The 22,619-nt window shown below is 40.1% G+C and overlaps 1 protein-coding gene and 1 long non-coding RNA gene across 2 annotated transcripts in view; one reads left to right on the top strand and one right to left on the bottom strand.

Moving 5' to 3' along the window:
* The window catches only part of SLC29A3 (solute carrier family 29 member 3), a 72,718-nt gene extending 62,517 nt beyond the window's left edge, over positions 1-10,201 (top strand). The window contains exons 5-6 of the mRNA XM_012547968.3: positions 2,851-3,013; positions 6,909-10,201. Coding sequence (XP_012403422.1) covers positions 2,851-3,013; positions 6,909-7,575 — 830 coding nt within the window. The 3' untranslated portion in view covers positions 7,576-10,201. The remainder of the gene's footprint in view (positions 1-2,850; positions 3,014-6,908) is intronic.
* A 4,761-nt stretch (positions 10,202-14,962) lies between these two features.
* On the bottom strand, positions 14,963-21,965 carry LOC116421949. The gene is made up of 3 exons (XR_004232547.1): positions 21,585-21,965; positions 17,501-17,718; positions 14,963-15,232 (listed from the first exon to the last, which is right to left on the bottom strand). It is a non-coding gene; the product is annotated as an uncharacterized LOC116421949 (long non-coding RNA).
* Between the last annotated feature and the right edge of the window lie 654 nt (positions 21,966-22,619).

Genomic DNA, 22,619 nt, shown 5'->3' with positions numbered 1-22,619 from the left:
TGGCCACTGTGATAAGGACAAACACCAGGGAAATCAAAAAAGACAAGAATATGGTCCCTGTGCTCACATTATCACAGGGGAGACACAATGCAAACAATATATAAAACATAGAGAGTTTAAATGGGGCAATTAGGTGTACAGTGGATAGAGTGCCAGTCCTAGAGTTCCTGAGTTCAAATTTGGTTTTCCTAGCTGTGTGATCCTAGACAAGTCACTTAACCTTGTTTGCCCCAATTTTCTTATATGTTAAATGAGCTGGAGAAGGAAATAACAAATCATTCTATTATCTTTGCCAAGAAAATCCTGAATGGTGCCACAGAGAGTCAGACATAATTGAACAACAAATAAACCCACTTAGTCCCTTCTTTTAAGAAGCTTAACTCTAATAGGGAGGGATATGTTATTATTACCTTGTTGTACACACATCATAGAGGAGGCAATGATAATAGCGCTGCAATAGACTAAACAACAACAATAATGAGACCATAATTGGTGTCTTCACCAGGGGGAATGACTTTAGCCCTTCTATTTGCACTGGTCTCTCGCATTTGTCAGTTCTGCCATTTGCATTTACTTTGTGGTTCAGGTATGTTCTGAGAAAGGGAGAGAAAGGTGGGATAAAGCATGGAAGGGGTTTAGTACTTAACCTGGAGTGTTAGGCTGGGTTTAACCTCTTCACAAACATCTAGTAGGGACCATGCAAAGAGTGAGAGAGAGGGGTGAAGATCCCTCATACCCCACGAGGTTTGGGGGGCGCTCTCAACTTGGAATATCATGGCTCAAATGTGATCTCTGGTGGTTGTTGTTTGTTGTCTTTTAATTGAAGGGAGAAACTACCCTGGAAGTCTGCAAGTGTTCATATCTCAGGAAACAATTCATTTGCTTTATGCTGGATTTTTTAAAAAGCCCTCATTTGCATGTATTTCCATAACTGATGAGATAAAAAGTATGAAGTCATGAAAGATGAGCTCCCCGGAGGCTTGCCTTGTTGTTGATGATAATATTGTAAATTCTCTACAAGGGGGAGAGAGAGCTTGCGAAAAGCTTGATCAAGAGGAATCAATAGACAGTGATTTTTAGATATTCTTCCTTAGGGCAGCCTGGGAATTTCTTAATGAGTTTAACCCCAAATATTACCAGAAGCCCAGGTAATAATTACAGATCCTTAGAAACAGCTCCCCTGCCCCACTGCCAAAGCTTTCATGATGTTATTGCTATTTAAAGAGAGAGATTTAGCAAATACCTGAGAAAGGGGGAGGGAATATTTAACCCTTTAGCTCCAAACCACCCATCTCCATAGGTGTTCACTGGAGACCGGTGACTTCCCCTCCTTTGGTGACCATATTCTCACTGCTCTAAGCCATAGAGATGTGGACAGAGAGTGGGTGGTGCTGGACAAGGCAGAGTTTTGTCCCACCAGGGGCCAAGCTGACTGGTACCATGCAGGCAGAGGGGAAGGTCAGGATAGTAGATGAGGTTCAAGTAAATGAGAGTTCAGACATACACTAAAAGCCAGATCAGGGTTTGGGGGTACCATGGTGTCCCGCGAAATAGGGGGCTCAGCAAAGCAGGAAGATCCATCACCAAGGGAAGTCAGAAGCAAACATGCTGGGAGTGCTGGGAGGGAGCCTGACCCCCCCTCCAGTTTTAGTATTTTAAAATTGTAATTAGCTTCCCCTTGCATCCCCTGTCCAGACCTGGCTCTGATAGGACAGTGTGGCCAGGCTCGGGATCCTTTCAGGTTTCTCAATCGAGTCTTGATTAAATACGTCCTCTGTGGCAGACAGTAAAAGAGTCCCTGCCCTTGAGAAGTTTACAACCTAGTTAGGAAAGACAACATGTAAATCTGTAATTATATACAAAATACATACAAAATAGATACAAGATAATCAGGGAGAGGGATATTAGCAACTAGAGAAATCAGGAAAGGCTTCACACAGAAAATGGTGGTTAAGCTGAGCCATGAAGATAAGGAGGGATTTGAAGAGGAGAGATGGGATGTCTTCCAGGCATTGGAGCAGGTGGGAGGGGGGTAGCTTAAAGAAAGGTACAAAGACGGGGGTGGGTTCGTGCATGAGGAGGCTGTTAGAAAGAAGCATTGGGGACTGAGGAGCAGTGTGGCTAAAAAATACTCTGGGGACAGTTTGTGGAGGGCTTCTAGATGCCAAACGTCTTGAACCTGGCAGGAATAGGGAGCCATTGCAGCTGACTGAGTGTGAGAGTGAGAGGGTCAGGAAGATCACTGTGGCAGCAGGATGGGAACTGGATGACGACAGAAAGACCACATAGGAGGTCATTGCCATAGTTCAGGCAGACAGTGACACAGTCCAAGTGGGATCCGTGTGAGTGGAGAGGGGATCCTGGGAAGATGCAGAAGATAACGGCTTGGCAGACATAGGGCGAGTGTGAGTGTAGAGCTGAGGTTCTGAGGACTGGGTAGATTTCTGATGGGTGTCGATAAGCTATCTTTTGCTAAGGAATTCCCTGAGCCCACGTGCCTTGGAAGTAGCTCTGAAGGTTGGAAGAGGAGTCCTTGGTTGTAAGCTCCCTGAGGGCAAGCATGGGTTTATTTTGGCCTTTGAATCTCCAGGACTAGCAGAGTGCCTCACTGAATGGATGGCGGTCAAGGGCAAAAGGAAGGAAAAAATGGACAACATAAAAAAATACATATGCGTATATATATGTGTGTGTCTATATTTATATATGTGTACTTTGCCACATAGAGATATAAACATAAATATATGGTTTTAAATATATACATATATGTTTTTTCTTATATAATTGCCCCATTGTTCACTGCTCCGTTGCCCCCTTCTCTTTCCATGACTGGGATCCAATTATTACCTACAGGTGGGGCTATGGGGGGAACCATCAGTGCCGTGGCCTCATTGATGGATCTGGCAGCATCCAATGATGTGACAAACTGTGCTCTGGCCTTCTTTCTGACAGCCGACATCTTCATTGCGATTTGCATCGGCTTGTATCTGATTCTTCCCAAGCTTGAGTACGCCAGGTAAGAGGGATCGGCTATCTTGACGTCTTCCACATTCTGACTGAAACTGGATTGTGGTGTTGCATGCAGAAGGGGGATAAGGGTGGGCTGCAGGCAAACGAGGTGAGAGATGAAAGCCCGAGAAGTGGTAGAGGTGGGTTTCTTAGCTGAAATTTGTCAACCACTAAAGCTTACAAAGGGAGGCAGGGAACCTCCAAGATTGGCCCAGAGGCTACTGGGAGTAATGTTCTTCCTTTCCTCTCTCTTTTCCTTCTCCCTCAGCTTCCGTCCTTTTGCCTCCCTTTCCCCCTCCTCCTTTTTATATTCTACTATTTCTTTTTTTTTTTTTTACAAATAATTAGTAACACCTTGCCTTCGGTCCTTTATGCTTTTTAAAATGCTTTCACATTTAGGGTTTCATTTGATTCTATCTGTGGGAAGTAGACAAGGCAGAAATCATTATTCTAATTCTGTAGATGAAGCAATTGAAGCAGGGGACAGGCCAGATTACTCACTCAAGATCATGTCACTAGTCAGTGACAGAGCTGGAATTGGAGAGCCCAGATCTTATGATACCCTGTGCCAACTTTGACCTGCCAAGTGGCACCCCCAAACATGATTATTTGGCTGAATTAGTGGCACTCAGTTCTAGAGAGCTGGCTGGCATTTTCTAGGTGATCAATACAAATTTGGTAAGTTAATTGTTTCTCCTTCTGGTAGGGGGTGTTGGATCTAGAATTTGATAAATGAAAGAAACTCTCTCTCTACTGATGATTGGGAAGTCAAGAGAGATCAATGATTTGATGAGTCTCTAATCTAGTATGTGCCTGAGTCAGGAGATGAACCCTGATCTTCACAACTCTAAAATCAGTCCCAGCTTCTTGAGCATTCCACCTCTCAGAAGAAGGGAATGAGTGAACAAAAGAACTAACCTGCTTATTTTGGATTCTACTGGAAGAAAGGATGGAAAGGTCCTCCCCCAAATCAGTATTGCTGTTCTGTTCTGAAGTTCTAAATCTCATCAATAGTGCCTAAAGAGGGATCATTGTATGATTCTCTAATCAAGAAGGAAAAGAGGTATTCTGTCATCATTTTCCTTATCATAATACTGACTCTAGTTGGGCAGCTGGGTTGTTTTATCATTTAATGGGGGTTCATCATAGCCTTAGTTAACATCACCTGGTTCCAATTTCTAGAAGAAAGAAGGACAAAGGCCATATGAAAATGAGTTCTGAAATGTTTAGAATTGTCTGGAAAACATGAACTGACCACTTCGGGTGGCAAGTCCCTCTGAGGGACATGGAGGAAAAATTCTGTATTTCCATTGCCAAGTCATTCTAAATAATGCTGGTACAAGAAGGGGCAAGAGGAATGGGTGGGGCCAAGCAGAGTCCACAAGACCTCCAGAATCAAACAGCACTTCCTCTGGAAAGCATTCCCAATTCAAACCTAGGTTTGACTAACCATAAATCCATGGATAGACAGGTTGGGATAGCATTTAATGGCTTTGTTGGCTGAGTGGTCACAACTTCTGGGTGTGAATGAAACAACCCTGAAACCTGCCAGCAGAGAGAGACCCGGCTGGTTTTTCCTGAGTCCACTCAGTCTGAACCAAATGAAGAAAGTACATTTTAATTAAGAGTAAAAGGTATATCCACTGCATGTCAATGAGTTTGTCAGGGCTCATCTGGCTAACCTGGGATGGAAAGGGGAGTTAGGTAGCATTGGATAGAATTTCCTTTTAAAATGTAGGTTCCTGAAAGTGACAAGGGTAAACTAGAAAGAGAACTGGACTTGGAATCCCAGATTTTGGGTTCAAATCTCAACTCTCCTAATCTCCAAGAGGGATGTATCTGCCTGTGTAACCTTGGTCTAGACATTATTTTCTGAAAAGTGAGGACTTGAAATTGAATGATCAATAGTACCAGAGACAAACTGAGAGCTGTTGTCTCCTCTATTGAAAGCTCTTTAAAAGTGGGGACTGATTTAGCACAGTAACTGGTACACACTAGGTGCTTAATAAATGCTTGTTAATTTGGCCATACGGACCCTTCCAGCTCTAAATTTGGTGTCCTACACATTCACAACCAAAAGGGAAGAAGATATGGAACAAAGGAACAAACCAGAACCTGCTATACATAATCCAGGTTTCCCAATATGAAAATTCCCTCTATTGGCACAGATTGGCAACTCTTCTCTAGTTTTAGAGAGTTGTCAAGGGGTATTTATTGTGACTTGCCCATGAACAGCCAATATGTGGCAGAGGCAGTACTCCAGTTTGGAGCCTCCTGATTCAAAAGCTGCAGTTCTCTGTCCACCAAGCCAGGGTACTTCTTGAGTAGAGTGATGTGCCAGCCAAATGAGAAAGCAAAGGGAAATGGATTATTATCTACAAAAAATATAAAATATCCAAATTAAGAAAACAAGGTGAAAAACTGCTGGGCGCTGGAACCTGGAGGTAAGTATGGCAGCTTGGTAGGGCTTGCAAGGCAGGGCTTTTTCAGCCAGAGAAATCTGGCACAGAACAATCTTCAAACTGTTTAGAAAAGAGGGAGCTAAAAGGGACAGAAGGAAGTAAGATGGTTCCTTTCTCTAGTCCTTGCTTATGTATCAGGACGAATTCAAGATGGAATGAAGTGACCTATTCAGTCGTGCATAATTTTAATGCTGGGGGACTTTCTCCCCAACCTGACTTGATATATGTTATCTCGCTCCTCCTTATCACTCCCCTGCAAGGAAAGTGCAACCCAGATAGTCTCCTGCTGGTTTTTCTGAAATCTGAGGCCCACAGGGGTCAAATGACTTATTCAAGAATACTGTCTTCATTTTCTTTTTCTTCAGAATGTCTTGGAATGACTTTGTCCATCTTTTATATTTACTTATCCACGTACATCTTGAATCCTCCCAGGAGAACGTCAACTTCTTGAGGGCAGATACAGCTTTTGTTTTTGTCTTTACACTCTTCAGGGCATAGGCAATTAAAGAATATTTGTTGAATTGAATTATGTCTAATCTGATCTATTTAAGGGCAACCATAGGGCCTTTTAAGGATTGAAACAACCCACTTCCTGCTGACCTTTGTTTAGAATTCTTTTTCAGTAGCTCTTATGTTAGTTAGTTGGGGTATTTAAATGAACTGATATAACTATTGTATTATTTTTTATTTTTGAAAAAAGAGTATAATCTGTAGTTTTTTGGTAATTTGTATAGCTTAACAGTCAAATGTTGAAGAGGCTGAGTGCAAAGATTTTCAGAATCACCAGCAGATGCTTTTGCTGTCCATCATACTAATCTAATAGAATCCTAGAGTTTTACTTAGAAAGGGTGACTATGGAAGTGGATTGTTGTGACTTTACATAGTTGAAGTTGGGATGCTGACATTACAATTTCCAATGTATTTGTTTGTTTTCCCGGTTCTTCTTCCCTGCCCAGCTGAGGGATCTTCTCTTGTTCTTTGATTATATTTTTCTCTTTTGTAGATTTTTGTAGGCTTGGGAGTGGGAATATCTGAGTTAAAATCTTGCCTCTGATATTTCTTGATCATAGGCAAGAAATATCTTTAACCCTCTGTTCCCTAATCTGTTAAATGGGGCTAATACTTTATGTGCTACCTGACTTACAGGCTTGGGAGACTTAGATGACATAATGCACTAAAAGTACTTTGCCATATTTAAGGCAATATATAAACTTTATCTTTTTTCAGTTTTCAAGTAAACCTAAATTTTATATATCCATATTTTCAATCTATAATTAATGAATGGCCTATGCATTACAAACAATATCCAATTACCACAAAATTTTAATATAACAATAATCTGAAAATTATCCCTCCTCAACCTATCCTTTGACTTTGAAGGTCATTTTCATTGGATTTGACCAATTTTTCCCAAAGTTAATTATTATTTTTTCCCTTCAGGTATTACATGAAACCAATACAATCAAGCCATGTATTTTCAGGAGGTTCCTTTAGTGAAGAGGAACAATCTTCCAGCCTCCTTAAACTTCCACCACAGATCATCAGGCTAACAGACCCAAGCTTGCCTCCTCTCTGCTTCATGCTGAAGAAGACAGCTGTGCTGGGCTTCTGTGTTATCTATGTCTTCTTCATCTCCATCATCATTTTCCCTGCCCTTTCCTCCAATGTTGAGTCAGTCAACAAGAGTTCTGGATCTCTATGGACCAACAAGTTCTTTGTCCCTCTCACCAGCTTCTTCCTGTACAATGTTGCTGACTTGTGTGGCCGGCAGATCCCTGCCTGGATTCAAGTCCCAGGGCCCAAAAGCAAACTTCTCCCTACCCTAGTTCTCCTAAGGACGTTTTTTGTTCCCCTTTTCATTTTCTGTAACTATCAGCCTCGGCTCCACTTGGACAAGGTATTCTTCAATTCTGATGTATACCCGTGCGTCTTCATCTCACTTTTAGGATTCAGCAATGGCTACCTCAGCACCTTGGCACTAATATATGGCCCCAGGATCATGCCTAAGGAGCTGGCCGAGGCTACTGGGGTGCTGATGTCATTTTACCTCTGTCTGGGTTTAGCCTTAGGTTCAGCCTGCTCTGCCTTGGTGGTCCATCTTATCTAGGAAGACAGAAAAAAATGGCAGTCCTTCTGCTACCCTACCCTTAGAGACATGTCAACAGCAAAGCAAAATATCATGAGAAGTAACAGATGGGGTATCCAGGGTGCCTTGGATAAGGTATCTACATATTCTGTAAGGAACCTTTTGAAGAAGAGAAAGTCCATTAGTCATTCATGGACCATCAGTTGATTTCTGTTACCTGTTATTTGGAGGTGAACAAAAGGAAGCAGAGCTGGCTGCACTCAAACTATTGAAAGATTAAGTAGGGGAATAAAGATACATCCAGACATATAAAGAATATATGGTTCTCTGGAAGAAGCATTATATAACAGACATTTAACCTGAACTAAAAGGGATACTGAAAAGAAGGTAGTAAATGGAAGACCATCATTGGAGACAGGACAACCTGTCTAGGGGACACTAGACCCCTTTGTCTCTCCATGGCCCAGGCAACACTGTACAACTCAAGTTTGCAGATGAGTCATCAGCCTGGATTGTTGGAGGGCAATTCCACTCTGGGATTTCCTTAAACTGTATGGGCTTAGACCAAAACAAGACGTTCTACCTTTAAGTATATTCCTTATTTACTATGAGTCTAACAATTCTATTTTTGTCAATAGTTAGAAACTGGTTTCTTGCTCTTCTTATCCATTCAATCTCTCACTTTTGTGGTCCATGTCAAACTCTCCAAAAATCTCTTTATACTAAGCTTCAGTTCCTTGGGGAAACTTTAAAGCTTTGTCTTTTCTGAGATGTGGAGATACAGAATTCTTGGTGCTTGCTGGATAGCTGTGGGCTCTCCCTGCAGCTCTCTTCAGCCCTGAAGGATTCTTCCTTGGAATGACTCTATTGGCCAGAGGAGCAGTCTTTAGATAGTCCTTTAATTCCAGAAGAAGCCTTACATTCAGCTAGGAAGATGCTACTTGTAGGATACATCATCACAAAACGAGGGACTCCAATCTATTCTTACAGATGAGAAAACCAAAGACACAGAGGCGCCAGAAGTCAAACATGTATTAATGAGAGACATTTGCATAATGCTTTAAACTTCACAAGCACTTTGTAATCTCGTTTACACTTCAAAACAGTCCTGTGGGTGGGTAATACAGGTATTATCTCCATTCCACAGATGAGAAACCTGAGATTTAGCAAGTCACCATGAGCACAGAGCTGGTAAGTGCCAGTCAAGATTTTCCACTCTTCCCCCACAGGATCTATTTTCTGTAGCTGTCCATAACTGGAGTTTGTAAGAGCAACTTATTGAGAGGGGACATGTTGACCAGGCGGTGATGGCTGGAGGAGTCGGGGTAGTCTGAGATGCGCTGGGCCCCTGCTTGCTCCCTGCCAGCCAAGGCCTGTGGCAACGACCCCTAACATTGAGGTGGCTTGGGCCATGAAGGCTATGCAGCAGGCTGGGGTTTATTCCAATTTTCAGATGACCCTCTGTTTCTAAAACTCACTAAAGTAGGTGACCAGATCTAGTCGGAGTCCCAGGAGAATTTAGAAAGCGCAAGATAGCTGTGTTGGACCTAGAAGAACTCAGATCAGAACCATGGAGACCATTTGATATGAAGTTCAATGGTATTGTTGAAGATTTCAACTCCTGCATGCTGCTACAGCTAGACTGTTCTCAGGAGTATAGTAAAGAAAACACCACCTTGCTATTAAGGACACAGTTTTTAGCTATTGAAATAGCCTGGAACCAGGAAGGTTCTAACCGAGCTGTTATAACAGTGCTCACAGAACAGAGACCCAGAGAAAGACAATGCGATGTCTAGGTAAAGATCACAAGAACTACCAGTATTTTAGATCACTGAATCAAATATACAAGGGAACTTGCAGGAATCTTTGTAGTTTCCTGACTGGACTATTGGAGGCATCGTACAATCTCTGCTCAAAATTTAGTTGCATGGAAAAGCTATTGTTCAGAATCAGTTTTTAAAAATGATCTCGTGACTAGTCTGGATAAGTTAAGAAAATATGCAGAAATTCAATCCATTGTTGGGTATGTTTCTGAACTTTATATGGAAATTTTTATAAAAAGAATTTCTTTATACTTTACCTTTTCTTAGTGTTCTCAGAAGTCAATAATTCCTGAAATGTATATGCTCAGTAATTCTTATTCTAAGACAACAATTGTCTTATTTGTTGTCAGATCTGCTATACCTCTTGTACATTTGTAGATTAACAGTTTAGACATTTGGTTGCAATGGTAACCTGCCAGTTATTGGCATTATGCCAATCATTATATGCCTTAATATCCGTGCAGGGACTAGAACATTTAAACAACCAGATGAGAATAAATTCAGTAGAAACAAAAAAGAAAAAAAAGGAGAAAGATATTTGAACCCAGATCTTTCCTAGTCCCACATTCACTCTGCCATGTTGCTGACTCCAAATTCAGTGTTTTTACCACTATACCAGGGATTTTCTTTTGTATCCTTGACCCCCTTTGGCAGCCTGGTGAAGCCCGAGGACCTTTTCTCAGAATAAGTTATTTAAATGTATAAAATAAAATGTATAGGATAACAAAGGGAACTAATTGTATCAAAATATAATCATCAAAGTCCATGAAGCTCAATTTAAGAACCCCTTGGACTTTATTATGAGGATGCCCTCTGTGTATAAATAAAAAATTATATATAACATGCAGCAGTTTTTTTTTTCAGCATGAAAATAAGCTTAATTTTCTCTACTTAGCTCCAAATTTTCCCTGCTCCCTCCAGACTGGATCTTTGGACCAGCAGTGATGTATTCTGCCATTATAACACAAAAGTGATCCATAGCCAGGTTAGCCCAGGAACTCCATTCCATAACATGCTTCCTGCTTGTCTTAGGAAATTGTCAGAGATGATATTGTTGGATTAGTATGAATGTCTCCCAAAGCTCAGAGATGATATTGTTGGATTAATATGAATGTCTCCCAAAGTTCAACAAAAAACCTATTTGAAATGTACAGCTCTGGAGAATGGGGGCTTGGGAAGGAGTTCTCAGGAGAAGAAGGGGCAAATGGGGAGACACACTGAGGGAAAGGAAAGGCTTTCTGAGTGACCATGAGAAAGTTATCCACCTCTATGGGTTTGTTTCCTCAAAAATAATAAGAAGAAAATACAATACCTACCTCATGAGATTGTTGTAAGGAAAGTGAGTTTTCAAACACTAAACCACTTAATAAATATACGGGACTGCATTGAGATCATGCCGTGTCAAGATCAGCTGGAAGAATGAGGGGTGTTCGCTCTCAAGAAAGGAAGATATAAGGAGACAGTGGCTATCTTCAAGAAATCGAAAGATTATCACATGGAGGATTAGACTTGTTATTGGTTGCCCTAGGAAGACATATCCAGGAGCGTGGGGTGGGAATTTCTAAGAGGCCAAATTAGGTTTGATTCAAGGAAGAGTTTCCTTACAATTAGAGCCTCCAAAGCAGAATGGGCCATCTCGAAGGGAGGTAAGTTCTCGCTTAATGACAGTCTCCAAGCAAAGGACAGATGGCCACTTGTGGGAGATGGAACTGTGGGTCAACTTGAGTGAGCTGAGCCTGAGACCATTTCCAATTCTGAGACTGTCTGAGTTCTGCCTCCAACTAGCGTCGGAACCGCATCCACAGTCAAGGGCCAAGTTAAAAGGGACCTTCATTCTGTCTTATTGTCATTCTGTTAGCTTAGGTGATGATGTGTCTCTTCTCACTGAGTAAGATATATGAGACATATGGATTTACGATTATCCAAGAGAGGTTTAGAGTGGTCCTCAAGGAGTCTACAGGTGGGGCTCTTGTACTGTTGCCATTTATAATGTGACAATGTCTGTACATGTTGTTTCAGGGACCAACTAATGCTTGTGTACTTAATAAAAAAAAATAGATGGTATTCCACCTCAAGCTATTTTTTCAGAGAGAGAAAAAGAGAGGGGAGGAGGGAGGAAGGAAGAAAGAAAGAGGAAGAGAAGGAAAGAGAAAGGGGAGAGGAGGAGGAGAGGGAAGGGAGAGAAAAAGAGAGAGAGAGAGAGAGAGAGAGAGAGAGAGAGAGAGAGAGAGAATGAATGAATAGGAATGGGAGAGAATGAGAGAGACACTCAGAGAAACAAAGAGACAGATACAGAGAGAGAGGGGGTGGGAGAGAGAGAGAGGTAGTTTATTCATAAGCATGGTGTTTCTGAATAAGCTGATCTGGAAACAGAATCCCAGCTCCCAGCTGCCAGCTCCCAAATGCTCCCAGCATTTGATATTTTCCAGTTCCCTGCTGTGCTCTTTTGTCTAGTACTGGGGAACCAGGGTGACTATGAAGGAGCAGTGTAAACAAGAGGAGAAATGGGCCCAGCCCAGAAGGTTGTTCTGCATGGCCCAGTGACAGTGACCTGTCGACCACACAATGGCTGCAGGCCTCTCTCCCTCCCCTCAGTTGCTACTGCAAGATACTGATTAAAATGGGAAACAGTCAGTAATCTACCCACTGGCTGCAGCTTCTATTTTCAAAAGTTTCAGTCTAGTAAACGCTCATGCTTTTTAGCCAGAGAATTGAAGAGGATACTCTTGATGGATTTTTTGAAACTTTAAACCTTTTCTATTTTAAAAAGAACTGCTGCTTTCCCTCTCACTCCACCTTGACCCCAAACACACCCTTATACACTCACAGATACACACTCACAGGCTTAGGACACTCCCTCAGGCACTCACGCCCCCACTCACAATATTCACATTCACATGCACTCACAAACACACATTGTTCATGACCATTTGGGAGTCTATAACTACCTCCTGTAAATGGGGGTCTTTTCAACCATTTTTAGTCCTGATTTTCATGTTATTGCTCACTTGTTTTTCAGTTATGTCTGTTTCTTCGTAACCCCATTTGGGATTTTCTTGGCAGAGATTCTGGAGGGGTTGGACATTTCCTTCTGCAGCTTATTTTACAGATGAGGAACCTGAGGCGCAAAGGGCTAAGTTACTTGCCCAGGGTCTCACAGCTTACTAGCTATGAATGAGGCCAGATTAAAACTCAGGAAGATGAGTCTCTCTGACTTCAGGCCTGGTGTTCTATCATAGTACCACCTACATGCCCTGATCTTCATAATGCTGATTATTTCCCAATGATTATCAACTCCCTACTTGGTTTATTATTATGATTCTTAGTAGATCACACAAGATCATAGAGCTAGAAGGGAACCACAAAGGCCATTTGGTCTAACTGCCTTATTTTGTAGATAAGGCAACCAAAGTTCAGGAAGATAAGTGACTTGACCCCCCAAAATAAATAAAAATGGTGAGCATTTCTGTATGTTTTCTGATAATATCTATGTACATTCAAAGGCCTTCCAGATCATCAGAATCTGCTAAACCCTTCAAGAACCTTTGGCCTCCTTGCATAACCCAATGAGCAATGTTGGTTATTTTGGAGTAACTTTCTTATTTTTTATTAAAGCATATGCATAGACAATTTTTAACATTCACCCTTGCAAAACCTTGTGCTCCAATATTTTTCTCTTTTCCTTCCCCTCACTCCTTTCCCCTAGATGGCAAGTAATCCAATATATGTTAAATATATATTTTCATAATTATCATGATGCACAAGAAAAATCAGATCAAAGAGAAAAAATCAGAAAAAACAAAATGCAAGCATACCACAACAACAAAATGAAAATACAGTGTTGTGATCCTCAGTTGTCTCTTTTTATGATGAACTTTATTTTTTTATTATAGCTTTTTATTTACAAATTATATGCATAGGTAATTTTACAGCATTGACAATTGCCAAGCCTTTTGTTTCAATTTTTCCCCTCCTTTCCCCCTACTCCCTCCCCCAGATAGCAGGTTGACCAATACATGTGAAATATGTCAAAGTATAAATTAAATACAATATAAGTATACATGTCCAAATAGTTATTTTGCTGTACAAAAAAAATCGGATTTTGAAATAGTGAACAATTAGCTGTGAAGGAAATCAAAAATGCAGGCGGACAAAAATAGAGGGATTGGGAATTCTATGCGATGGTTCTTAGTCATCTCCCAGAGTTCTTTTGCTGGGGGTAGCTGGTTCGATTCATTACTGCTCCATTGGAACTAATTTGGTTCATCTCATTGTTGAAGAGGGCCACGCCATCAGAATTGATCATCATATAGTATTGTTGAATACTATGTGTTGATCATTATATACTTCTGCTCCTGCTCATTTCACTCAGCATCAGTTCGTGTAAGTCTCTCCAGGCCTTTCTGAAATCATCCTGTTGGTCATTTCTTACCGAACAATTAATATTCCATGACACTCATATACCACAATTTATTTAGCCATTCTCCAATTGATGGACATCCACTCAGTTTCCAGTTTCTGGCCACTACAAAGAGGGCTGCCACAAACATTCGTGCCCATGCAGGTCCCTTTCCCTTTAAGATCTCTTTGGGATATAAGCCCAGTAGTAACACTGCTGGATCAAAGGGTATGCACAGTTTGATAACTTTTTGAGCATAGTTCCAAATTGCTCTCCAGAATGGCTAGATGTATTCACAATCCCACCAACCATGTATTAGTGTCCCTGTTTTCCCACATCCCTTCCAACATCCATCATTATCTTTTCCTGTCATTTTAGCCAATCTGACAGGTGTGTAGTGGTATCTCAGAGTTGTCTTAATTTGCATTTCTCTGATGACTTGGAGCATCTTTTCATATGGTTAGAAATAGTTTCAATTTCTTCATCTGAGAATTGTCTGTTCATATCCTTTGACCATTTATCAATTGGAGAATGGCTTGATTTCTTATAAATTAGAGTCAATGATGAACTTTATTTTCAAAAAGTCTTTTGGTAGATAGGTTTTCAATTTTTAAGGAAAAAATATTTTTTCTCCTACTTACCTCTCATTGAAAAAAAATGCTTGAAATAAATATAAATAATGAAGTAAACCAAAACAAATTCCTGCATTAATCTGGTCTAAAAATGTCACCATCCACACTCTCAGCCCATCACTTCTTTTTCCAGGGAAGGGCAGCATGCTTCATCATCAGTCCTGTGGAATCATGGTGGGACATTCCATTGAGTAGAGTTCTTAAGTTTTTAAGATTCTGTCCTTACAATATTTGAGCTGTATTTTGAGGAAGTAAATTGGTAAAGTTGATGTAGGGAAGAAGTCCATTTCAGGCACGAGGGACAGTCAACACAAAGACATGGACATGGTAGGTGGACGAGGAAGAGAGAAAAGGCCAATTACACTGGATGTTAGAATAGTGAGTGATTTTTATGGAAGCTGGAAATGGAGGCTATATCAGGCTCTAAAAGCTAACAAAGGAGTTTATATATATATTTTTTTTCCTTAACAGCAATAGGGAACCACTGTCATTGACAAAGGAATCACATGGTCAGATTTGCACTTAAGAAATAGCACTTTATTTTAAAAGGAAACTTCATGATTATAGAAATTTACAATTCTACTATATCCAGGATGAAAGAATGTGGTCAGGGTGAGCCAGTTGGTTCAGGGACAAAAAAAAAGAGGCAGTTTGAATCAGTCTTCATATTCCCATCGATTGCTTTATTGGAGGAGAAAGACACAGGCGGTGCTTGATGTTTAGAAGCTGTCTGATTATCCATTTTGTGGTCGATTCAGGTCATTTGCTTATCCTCCTCTTACAGCTGCTCATTTTGGGGATATTTCACTATGCATTATCCCCTCCTACAGAGAGTGAGTGGAGAAAATAAAAGTCCGTTTGGCAGCTCTGGTAAAAGGCTCAGTCGGGAGGAAATTGGAATAATTGGTTCATAGAAAGATCTGTTTCTGGGAACCAGTGATCTTTCTATTACCAATTATTTCATTATGATTATTGCAGTCTGCCTATGACATTTCTGGGCCTCCTCAATGAGGTCTCTGATTAATCAATATTATACAAGTTCTTGAGAATAAGAACAGATTTTGTGGGGGTTTTTTTGTCTTGGTATTGCCAGTACTTAGGTTAGCAGCTATCATGTAGTTCATGCTTTTTAAAAAATGCTTATTAATTAATTGATTACTCAAAAAGATTAGCCTAGTAATCCATGTACTGAATGGATGGAAAGTGACTTTTGTCTAACCTTTGACATGCAGTTGGCAAACCAGACCATTGAGTGGATTCCATCACCATGGATTTCATTAGGTGTATTTACCTGGGCCAGCCACTGCAGATGGACAATGAATTTAAGCTCAGAATTGAGTAAAAAGAAGAAAGCACTTGGAAAATCCCACAGGGCTTTTAATAATCTCAAACTGCTTTTCAGTATAAACCTCATCTTTTTTTCAACACTTATGCTTTCTTAGTGATGCAAGTCCTAGGATATCATAATCTCTGAAATATCCAAGCTGAGAGTCAACAAAATGAAGTTTAGTGCTTTATAAAGCCCCTTGTATATATTATGTCATCTGATCCTGATAAAAACCTAGAAGATAGGTGACATTATTAATCCCATTTTACAAAGGAAGAAACTGAGGCAGAGGTAAAGTTATTTGTTCAAGATTATATAGCCACCAATTGGCTGAGACAGGATTCAACTTCAAGTCCAGTACCACCACTGAGGATAGAAAGGTAGGTTGGATTAGTCTACATTGTGGTTCGCTCAAAAGGACAGATGTATGAAAGACTCAAACAGGCCATAATAATAAGAAACAGCATCCAAGAAAGTGATGATCAGAAAAGGAAATGGATTGACCATGAAATAAAAGCAACAGACCAAAGAAATGTAAGAAAATCCAGGAAAGGTCTCCAGGGAAGATCTTTGGGGGGGGGGGCATTGGTGGGAACACATGTACAAGAATCAAAAGGGAAGGAAGGGGGTGGATGAGCTGTAGTCTACACTCAAAGTGAGTGGACTCAGACAAACAGATCTGTGTGAAGATAATGAAGTAGAAAACAGAAGAATGCCCTGGTCCACCAACATGCTAATAATGAATAATAAGGCAAGAGTCACTCCTACTGTTACTAAGATGGTTTCCCCATCAAGACTTTAAAATAGAAAAGAGAGCCCAGTGACTGACAAGTCTTTTGATTGAAAAGGTAGATCATGGGTGAGCCAGATTTACCATATTCCTCTCTAAGATTAGACTGCTGATCTCCAAGGTGAATGGGTTATATCAGTGCCAAAAGACACTTTGCCCATCGCCCTAAGTAACATTTTTTCACATGGATGAACAATAACAAGTTTTCTCCTATTGTAGGTTAAAAAATAAGATTATATGGTTCAACGATAAAGGATTGGATTACGCTCTATGAGTTTGTAACTCAAGATAAGTCCCAAACGTCTGTGTCTCCAAACCACTGACTCTTAACCCTGAGAGGGTCTTTCTTATCACCTTGCTCAATGTCCATACTTTATCTCTGAGAAATGGGAGACCCATATAGGTAAAGGGATTTGTCCAAAGCCACACAGCAAGTGAGGGCAGGGTTGGGATTAGGATTCAAGTCTTTGAATTCTCAAGCTATTCTTTCCACTCTGCCAAATCCCACCCCTCCCATCTGAATAACAGCAGCCCCCCAAAAATATAAATGTTAGCAAACCCTGTCCTTTTCTATGTGTATTCTGCCTTGACTTTCCTGAAATAAATATTAAACATTTTTTTCCTAACCATGAGTTCTGAAAATGTGATTCTCTTTCATCCTTTTAATGGTTTGAAGGCTCTTTTAGCTTATAGGATGTACAGTATTGTCATCTTAACCCTAAATAAAGGTTTTGGAACATTTGACACAGAATTCTACTCATTGGTAACTTGTCTGGCCCAGTGACCATGAGCTCAGAGCAGAGGTTCTTCCTTCTCTAGTTCATCCTTTACTCTCTTATGAAAACAATCTTCCTAAGGGACACATCTATGTCCCTCCATGGTCATACACTTTTATTAATTCCCATTTTGCTCAGAAAGAATAAAATACACATTTTCCTTGTACTTTAGACCCTCCACAATCTGCTTCCAACATACCTTTCCAATTTGATTTGATTCTACTTGCCTTCATTTCAGCAAAAGTAAGATTTTTGTTTCTCCACAATTTTGTCTTGCTCTCTCCTGCTTCTTCCTATTACATGCCAGAACATACCCTCTTCCCACATCTCCTTCTGTGAAAATCCTTCTTTTCTCTCAAGATTTAGCTCGGTTGCCATCTCTTCCATGAAGTCTTCCTTGATCATTCTCCTCTCCACCTGAAAGTGACCACTTTTTCCTCAAATTTTTTTATAGTATTTGGTCTTGGATTCTTCTTTGTCCCCATCACATTCTACCTTATAAGATATTTGTTTGTGCATGTATCTTTTAAAAAAAATTGACCCAGGGCAGCTAGGTGGTGGATAGAGCACCAGCCCCGAAGTCAGGAGGACCTGAGTTCCTATTTTGTCTCAGACACTTAACACATCCTAGCTGTGTCACCCTGGGCAAGTCACTTAACCCCAATTGCCTCAGCAAAATAAAAAAATAGACCCATGATCTCATCTATGTAGGAGGTTTCTAATGAGAAAAATTCCTCTACAATAAAGATCATCACCTGTTCTTTTACCTGCAGAGTTGCTTGGGGCGCTAAGAGATAAAGTTATTTGCCTAAGATCATATTTGTTCAGATGTATACAAGCCCTCATGATCCCATGGTTTTCTTGGCAAAGAGACTTAGATAGCCTGTCATTTCCTTCCCCAACAAATTTTACAAATAAGGAAACTGAGTCAGAGTTAAGTGATTTGTGTTCAAGGTCACACAGCAAATGTGTCTGAGGTCAGATTTGAACTCAAGATGATCTTCCCTAATTCCAAGTCCAATGTTACCTAATGCTACTGTGCTACCCAGTTGCTCAATAATAACAATAGACTTTTATATTATATGTTAAGGTTTGCAAAGCAGTTTTACAAATATTATGTTATTTGATCCCCACAATCACCCTATGAGGTAAGTATCCTCATTTGATGGATGAGAAAACTGAGGATGTTTTCCAAATGATCTCAAGTCATAAATGAAGGAGTTGGGATTCAAACACACATCCCTCCTGACTGAGACTGCAGAAATCCCTCCATTGCACTTTGCTGCTGTCATTAGATTGTAAGCTCCTTGAGGTCAGTTACTGTAATGTATGTTTTTCTTTTTCTTTAAAACATAAGCCACTGTTCTGTATTTTGTCTTTGTATCCTTAGTCCCGGCACATAGTAGGTACTGGAGGTCATTGTTGTTTGTCCTTCATTCTTGAAGAGGACCACAACATCAGAGGAGTGACGCCATGTCATGCAAGTGAACTGGATTTAAGTGAGGGAGGGCTGGCAAAGTCACCTGCTTCACTTTTCTCTCCAGCAGCATCTGATTCCAATGACCAAATATAATTTATTTATTTTTTTAATATACATTGATTTATGAATTATATTGGGAGAGGAAAATCAGAACAAAAGAGAAAAACCATGGGAGAGAAAAAAAAAAAGAAAAAATAAGCGAACATAGTATGTGTTGATTTATATTCAGTCTCCATAATTCTTTTTCTGAATATGGGTAGCATTTTCTATCCAAAATCTATTGGGATTGCCTTGGATCACTGAACCTCTGAGAAGAATCAAGTCTTTCATAGCTGATCATTGCACATTCTTGCTATCACTGTGTACAATGTATTCTTGGTTCTGCTTGTTTCAGCATCAGTTCATGTAAATCTTTCCAAGCCTTTCTAAAATCAGCTTGTTCATCATTTTTTATAGAACAATAATATTCCATTACCTTCATGTACTACTTGTTCAACCATTCCCCAATTGAAGGACATCTACCCATTTTGCAATTCTTTGCCACTACAAAAAGAGCTTGCTACAAACATTTTTGCACATGTGCGTCCTTTTCCCTCATTTATGATTTCCTTGGGAGACAGAAACAATAATGGCACAGCTGGGTCAAAGGGTATGGATAGTTTTATAGCCCTTTGGGCATAGTTCCAAATTGCTCTCCAGAATGGATGGATCATCTCACACCTCCACCAATAATTAGTGACATTAGTGTCAGTGGCCAGATATAGATCAAGATGAGACTGGAAATGGCCTGGGAGACCTGGGCCTTTTTAAGTTAAGGTCTTCAACAGGTCTCAGTTTGACTGAATGATTCAGTGATTAAGGCTAGGTGCTGGAGGAATGTCTGTTGAATGGCAATCATGGGTTTTTTCCTTCTTAGACCCCATTGTACTGTTGGATCTGAGGATGGAGCCCAGACAGAACTGTATTGGAGGCTGAATGGATCTGTCTGAGAGGAATATCAGCAGTTAGTGATACTGGACTAAATGCTTCTGCAATATTTAGTGTGGGATCAGTAGTAATTGGTAACAGAGGCAGTGGTGCTTTATAGGCAGTCAAGACATAAAATTCATCCAAGCTGAGGGGGAGATTTACAGGACATGTGGTGGAGAAGGGGAAGCTTCACCGCATGGGCTTTATGTATCAGACACTTAGAATGTCTCAAGTGAAAACTCCACCTTCCCAGGCTAATCTTCTGGAGCGTTCAGAGAAATATGACCCAGGCAGATCCTTGCAAATGTGATAACTCTTTCGGTAGTTTTTCCTTTTTAGGGTCAGAAAGGGGAAGGGGATAAAGAATGAAATCCTTGCAAATCCTGCTGATCATTCTTCCACAGAGAGTCCTATTTGGAAGCAGAGGACTTTGCTTTCTTTCTTAGCACTCTGGAAGACCTAAATTAAAATCCTGCATTGGATGCTTGACTGTGAGACTCTGGGGAAGTCACTTACCTGCTATCTGACTCAGTTTCCCTAACTGTTAAATGGGATAAGAGTACCCTACATCCCAGGGTTGCTGTGGGATATTTGTAAAGTATAAACAGAGTGCTTGGCATGTAATAGGCACTTGTTTCCTTCCTTCCTTGGTATTTTGGGCAAATCCCTTAATTTCTGAGCTTTAGGTTCCTAATCTATAAAACCAAAAGTTTCAGTTAGTTAATAATAAGTTAACACTTACACCGCTCTTTATAGTTAGAATAGATTATCTTATTTGCCCTTCAGAACAATCTTGAGAGGTAAGTACTTATATTAATCCCATTTTGCAGATGAGGAAATTGAAAGTGAGTGAAATTAAATGACTTGCCAGGGTGATCACACACCTGTCTGAGGTGGGAGTCAAACGCAGTTCTTTCAACTCCAAGTTTGTTATTCTGACCACTTGTCATCAACCTGCTGCTTTTAGCTCTGAATCAAAATTCTATGTGTTATAATCTAAACCCCAAAGTCAAAGTTCAAAGGCTAAAAAGCTTCCTAAAATTCCACGGTCCAATTCCTTGAATCCATGATGGATTACACTTAAGCCATTATACCCACCATAGGAGTTAGGAGAGAAGATTGAGGAGTCAAAGTTTTGATTTGGGTCAGGGTCAGGGACTGTTTCTTTATTATAATCACTCTGATCAATCTCCAAGGCAGAAAGCCCCCCACAGACTAGGTAAATACCCAAGTGCTATAGCTTAGATAAAGCCTTTCTTAATCCTACTAGTTTCTAATGCGTTCCCCTTAGAAATTATTTAATATTTATTTTGAATAAATGTTACATTGACTTCTCTGTGTATATGTTGCTTCTCCTAATAGAATGTAAGCTCCTTGAGAGCAAAAATTATTTCATTTTTGAATTTGCTTTAGTGCCTGGCACATAGTTGGCACTTAACAAGTGCTGGGTGAATGGTTGAATGAAAGAAGGCATTTTTAGTGTCTAGTATATAGCAGGCATTTAATAAATGCTAAATGAATGATCGATTGAACAAGAGAAGAGCCATCAAGAGTCCCCAGGAATCTTTAACTGATTGTATTTAGTGAAGGGCTGCAGAGTAGGGTTGAGGGAGAGGACTATGTCCTGAATGAGGATATTTGGGCTTCAATCCTGACTCTGCCACTTGTCTCATACATGACCCGCATTATTAATTTCTCCTCTTTCAGCCTCATTGAAATGAGGAAATTGGACTGAGGTGACTTCTTAGGTTCCTCACTGCTCTAAATTCTCTCTGATCACTAAGTTAGAAGAACTTGTGTTTTCACTTCCCATTAAGTGAAAATTTCCACTTACCTTTAGTTGTGGGGGAGAGGAGGAGTAAAGGTGAGGATCGTCAAAGGTAGGCCACTCAGCATGGGGTCTGAGGTATAACACCTTCTTCTTGCCACCCAGTGTTTGTTAGCTACTGAGGTGTTAACTGTTTCTCATTTTGCTGAATCTTTGCTGAAACTCAAAAAGGGAAATGAAGCATTACCAAAGAGCAAACTCTTCTAAAATGGAAACTGAATCGATTGCATTTTCTCTTAATGTTTTTTTTTTGGGGGGTGGAGGGAGGCAGTATTCAAACTCAAAAGTCCAGCCTAAGTTTATTGACATTGGCTACCTGGGCACCTAGCTCCCTTCCCTACAAAAGCATTGTTTGTTTGTTTGTTTTTTTCACTTAATAGTATTTTGTTTTTTCAATTACATGTAAAGATAAATTTCAATATTCATTTTTATAAGATTTTGAGTTCCACATTTTTCTTCCTCTCTCCCTTCTCTTCCTCTCCCTCCCAAGACAGCAATAATCTGATATAGGATATACATATACAAAAATGTAAAACATATTTCCATATTAGTTATTTTGTGAAAGAAGAATCAGTACAGAAGGGAAAAATCATGAGAAAGAAAAAACAAAAAAAATGAAAAAAATACATTTCAGTCTTCATTCAGTCTCCATAGCTCTTTCTGTGGATGTGATGGCATTTTTCATGACAACTTTATTGGGATTGTCTTTACACAAACATTGTTGAGAAAGATAGAGAAATGACCTCCTGGAAAACAATTCTGCCCTGCTAGTTCTTAAGCAAAGAGCTCATTTGCATAGAATGTCCATGACCTTGTCCTTCTTTCCAGTTGGGTTGATTCGTTTCCATTGGATCTTGGAGCTCCATTTCTATTTTGATATATCCTAATTCTGTTCTCCACTGAGCCTATATACATACCCCCCCAAAAAAATCTTATATTCTATCCTTTCTTCTTTTCTAATTTCCCAAAGCTCAGATTGGAACTCGGAAAAAGATATGACAGGATATAGAAGGAGACCAAGAATGGCCACAGTCCAATGAA

This window comes from Sarcophilus harrisii, chromosome 2, assembly GCF_902635505.1.
Source record: "Sarcophilus harrisii chromosome 2, mSarHar1.11, whole genome shotgun sequence".
NCBI lineage: Eukaryota > Metazoa > Chordata > Mammalia > Dasyuromorphia > Dasyuridae > Sarcophilus > Sarcophilus harrisii.
Note: the sequence above shows the minus strand (reverse complement) of the source record. Positions and strands in the feature narration are given on the sequence as shown.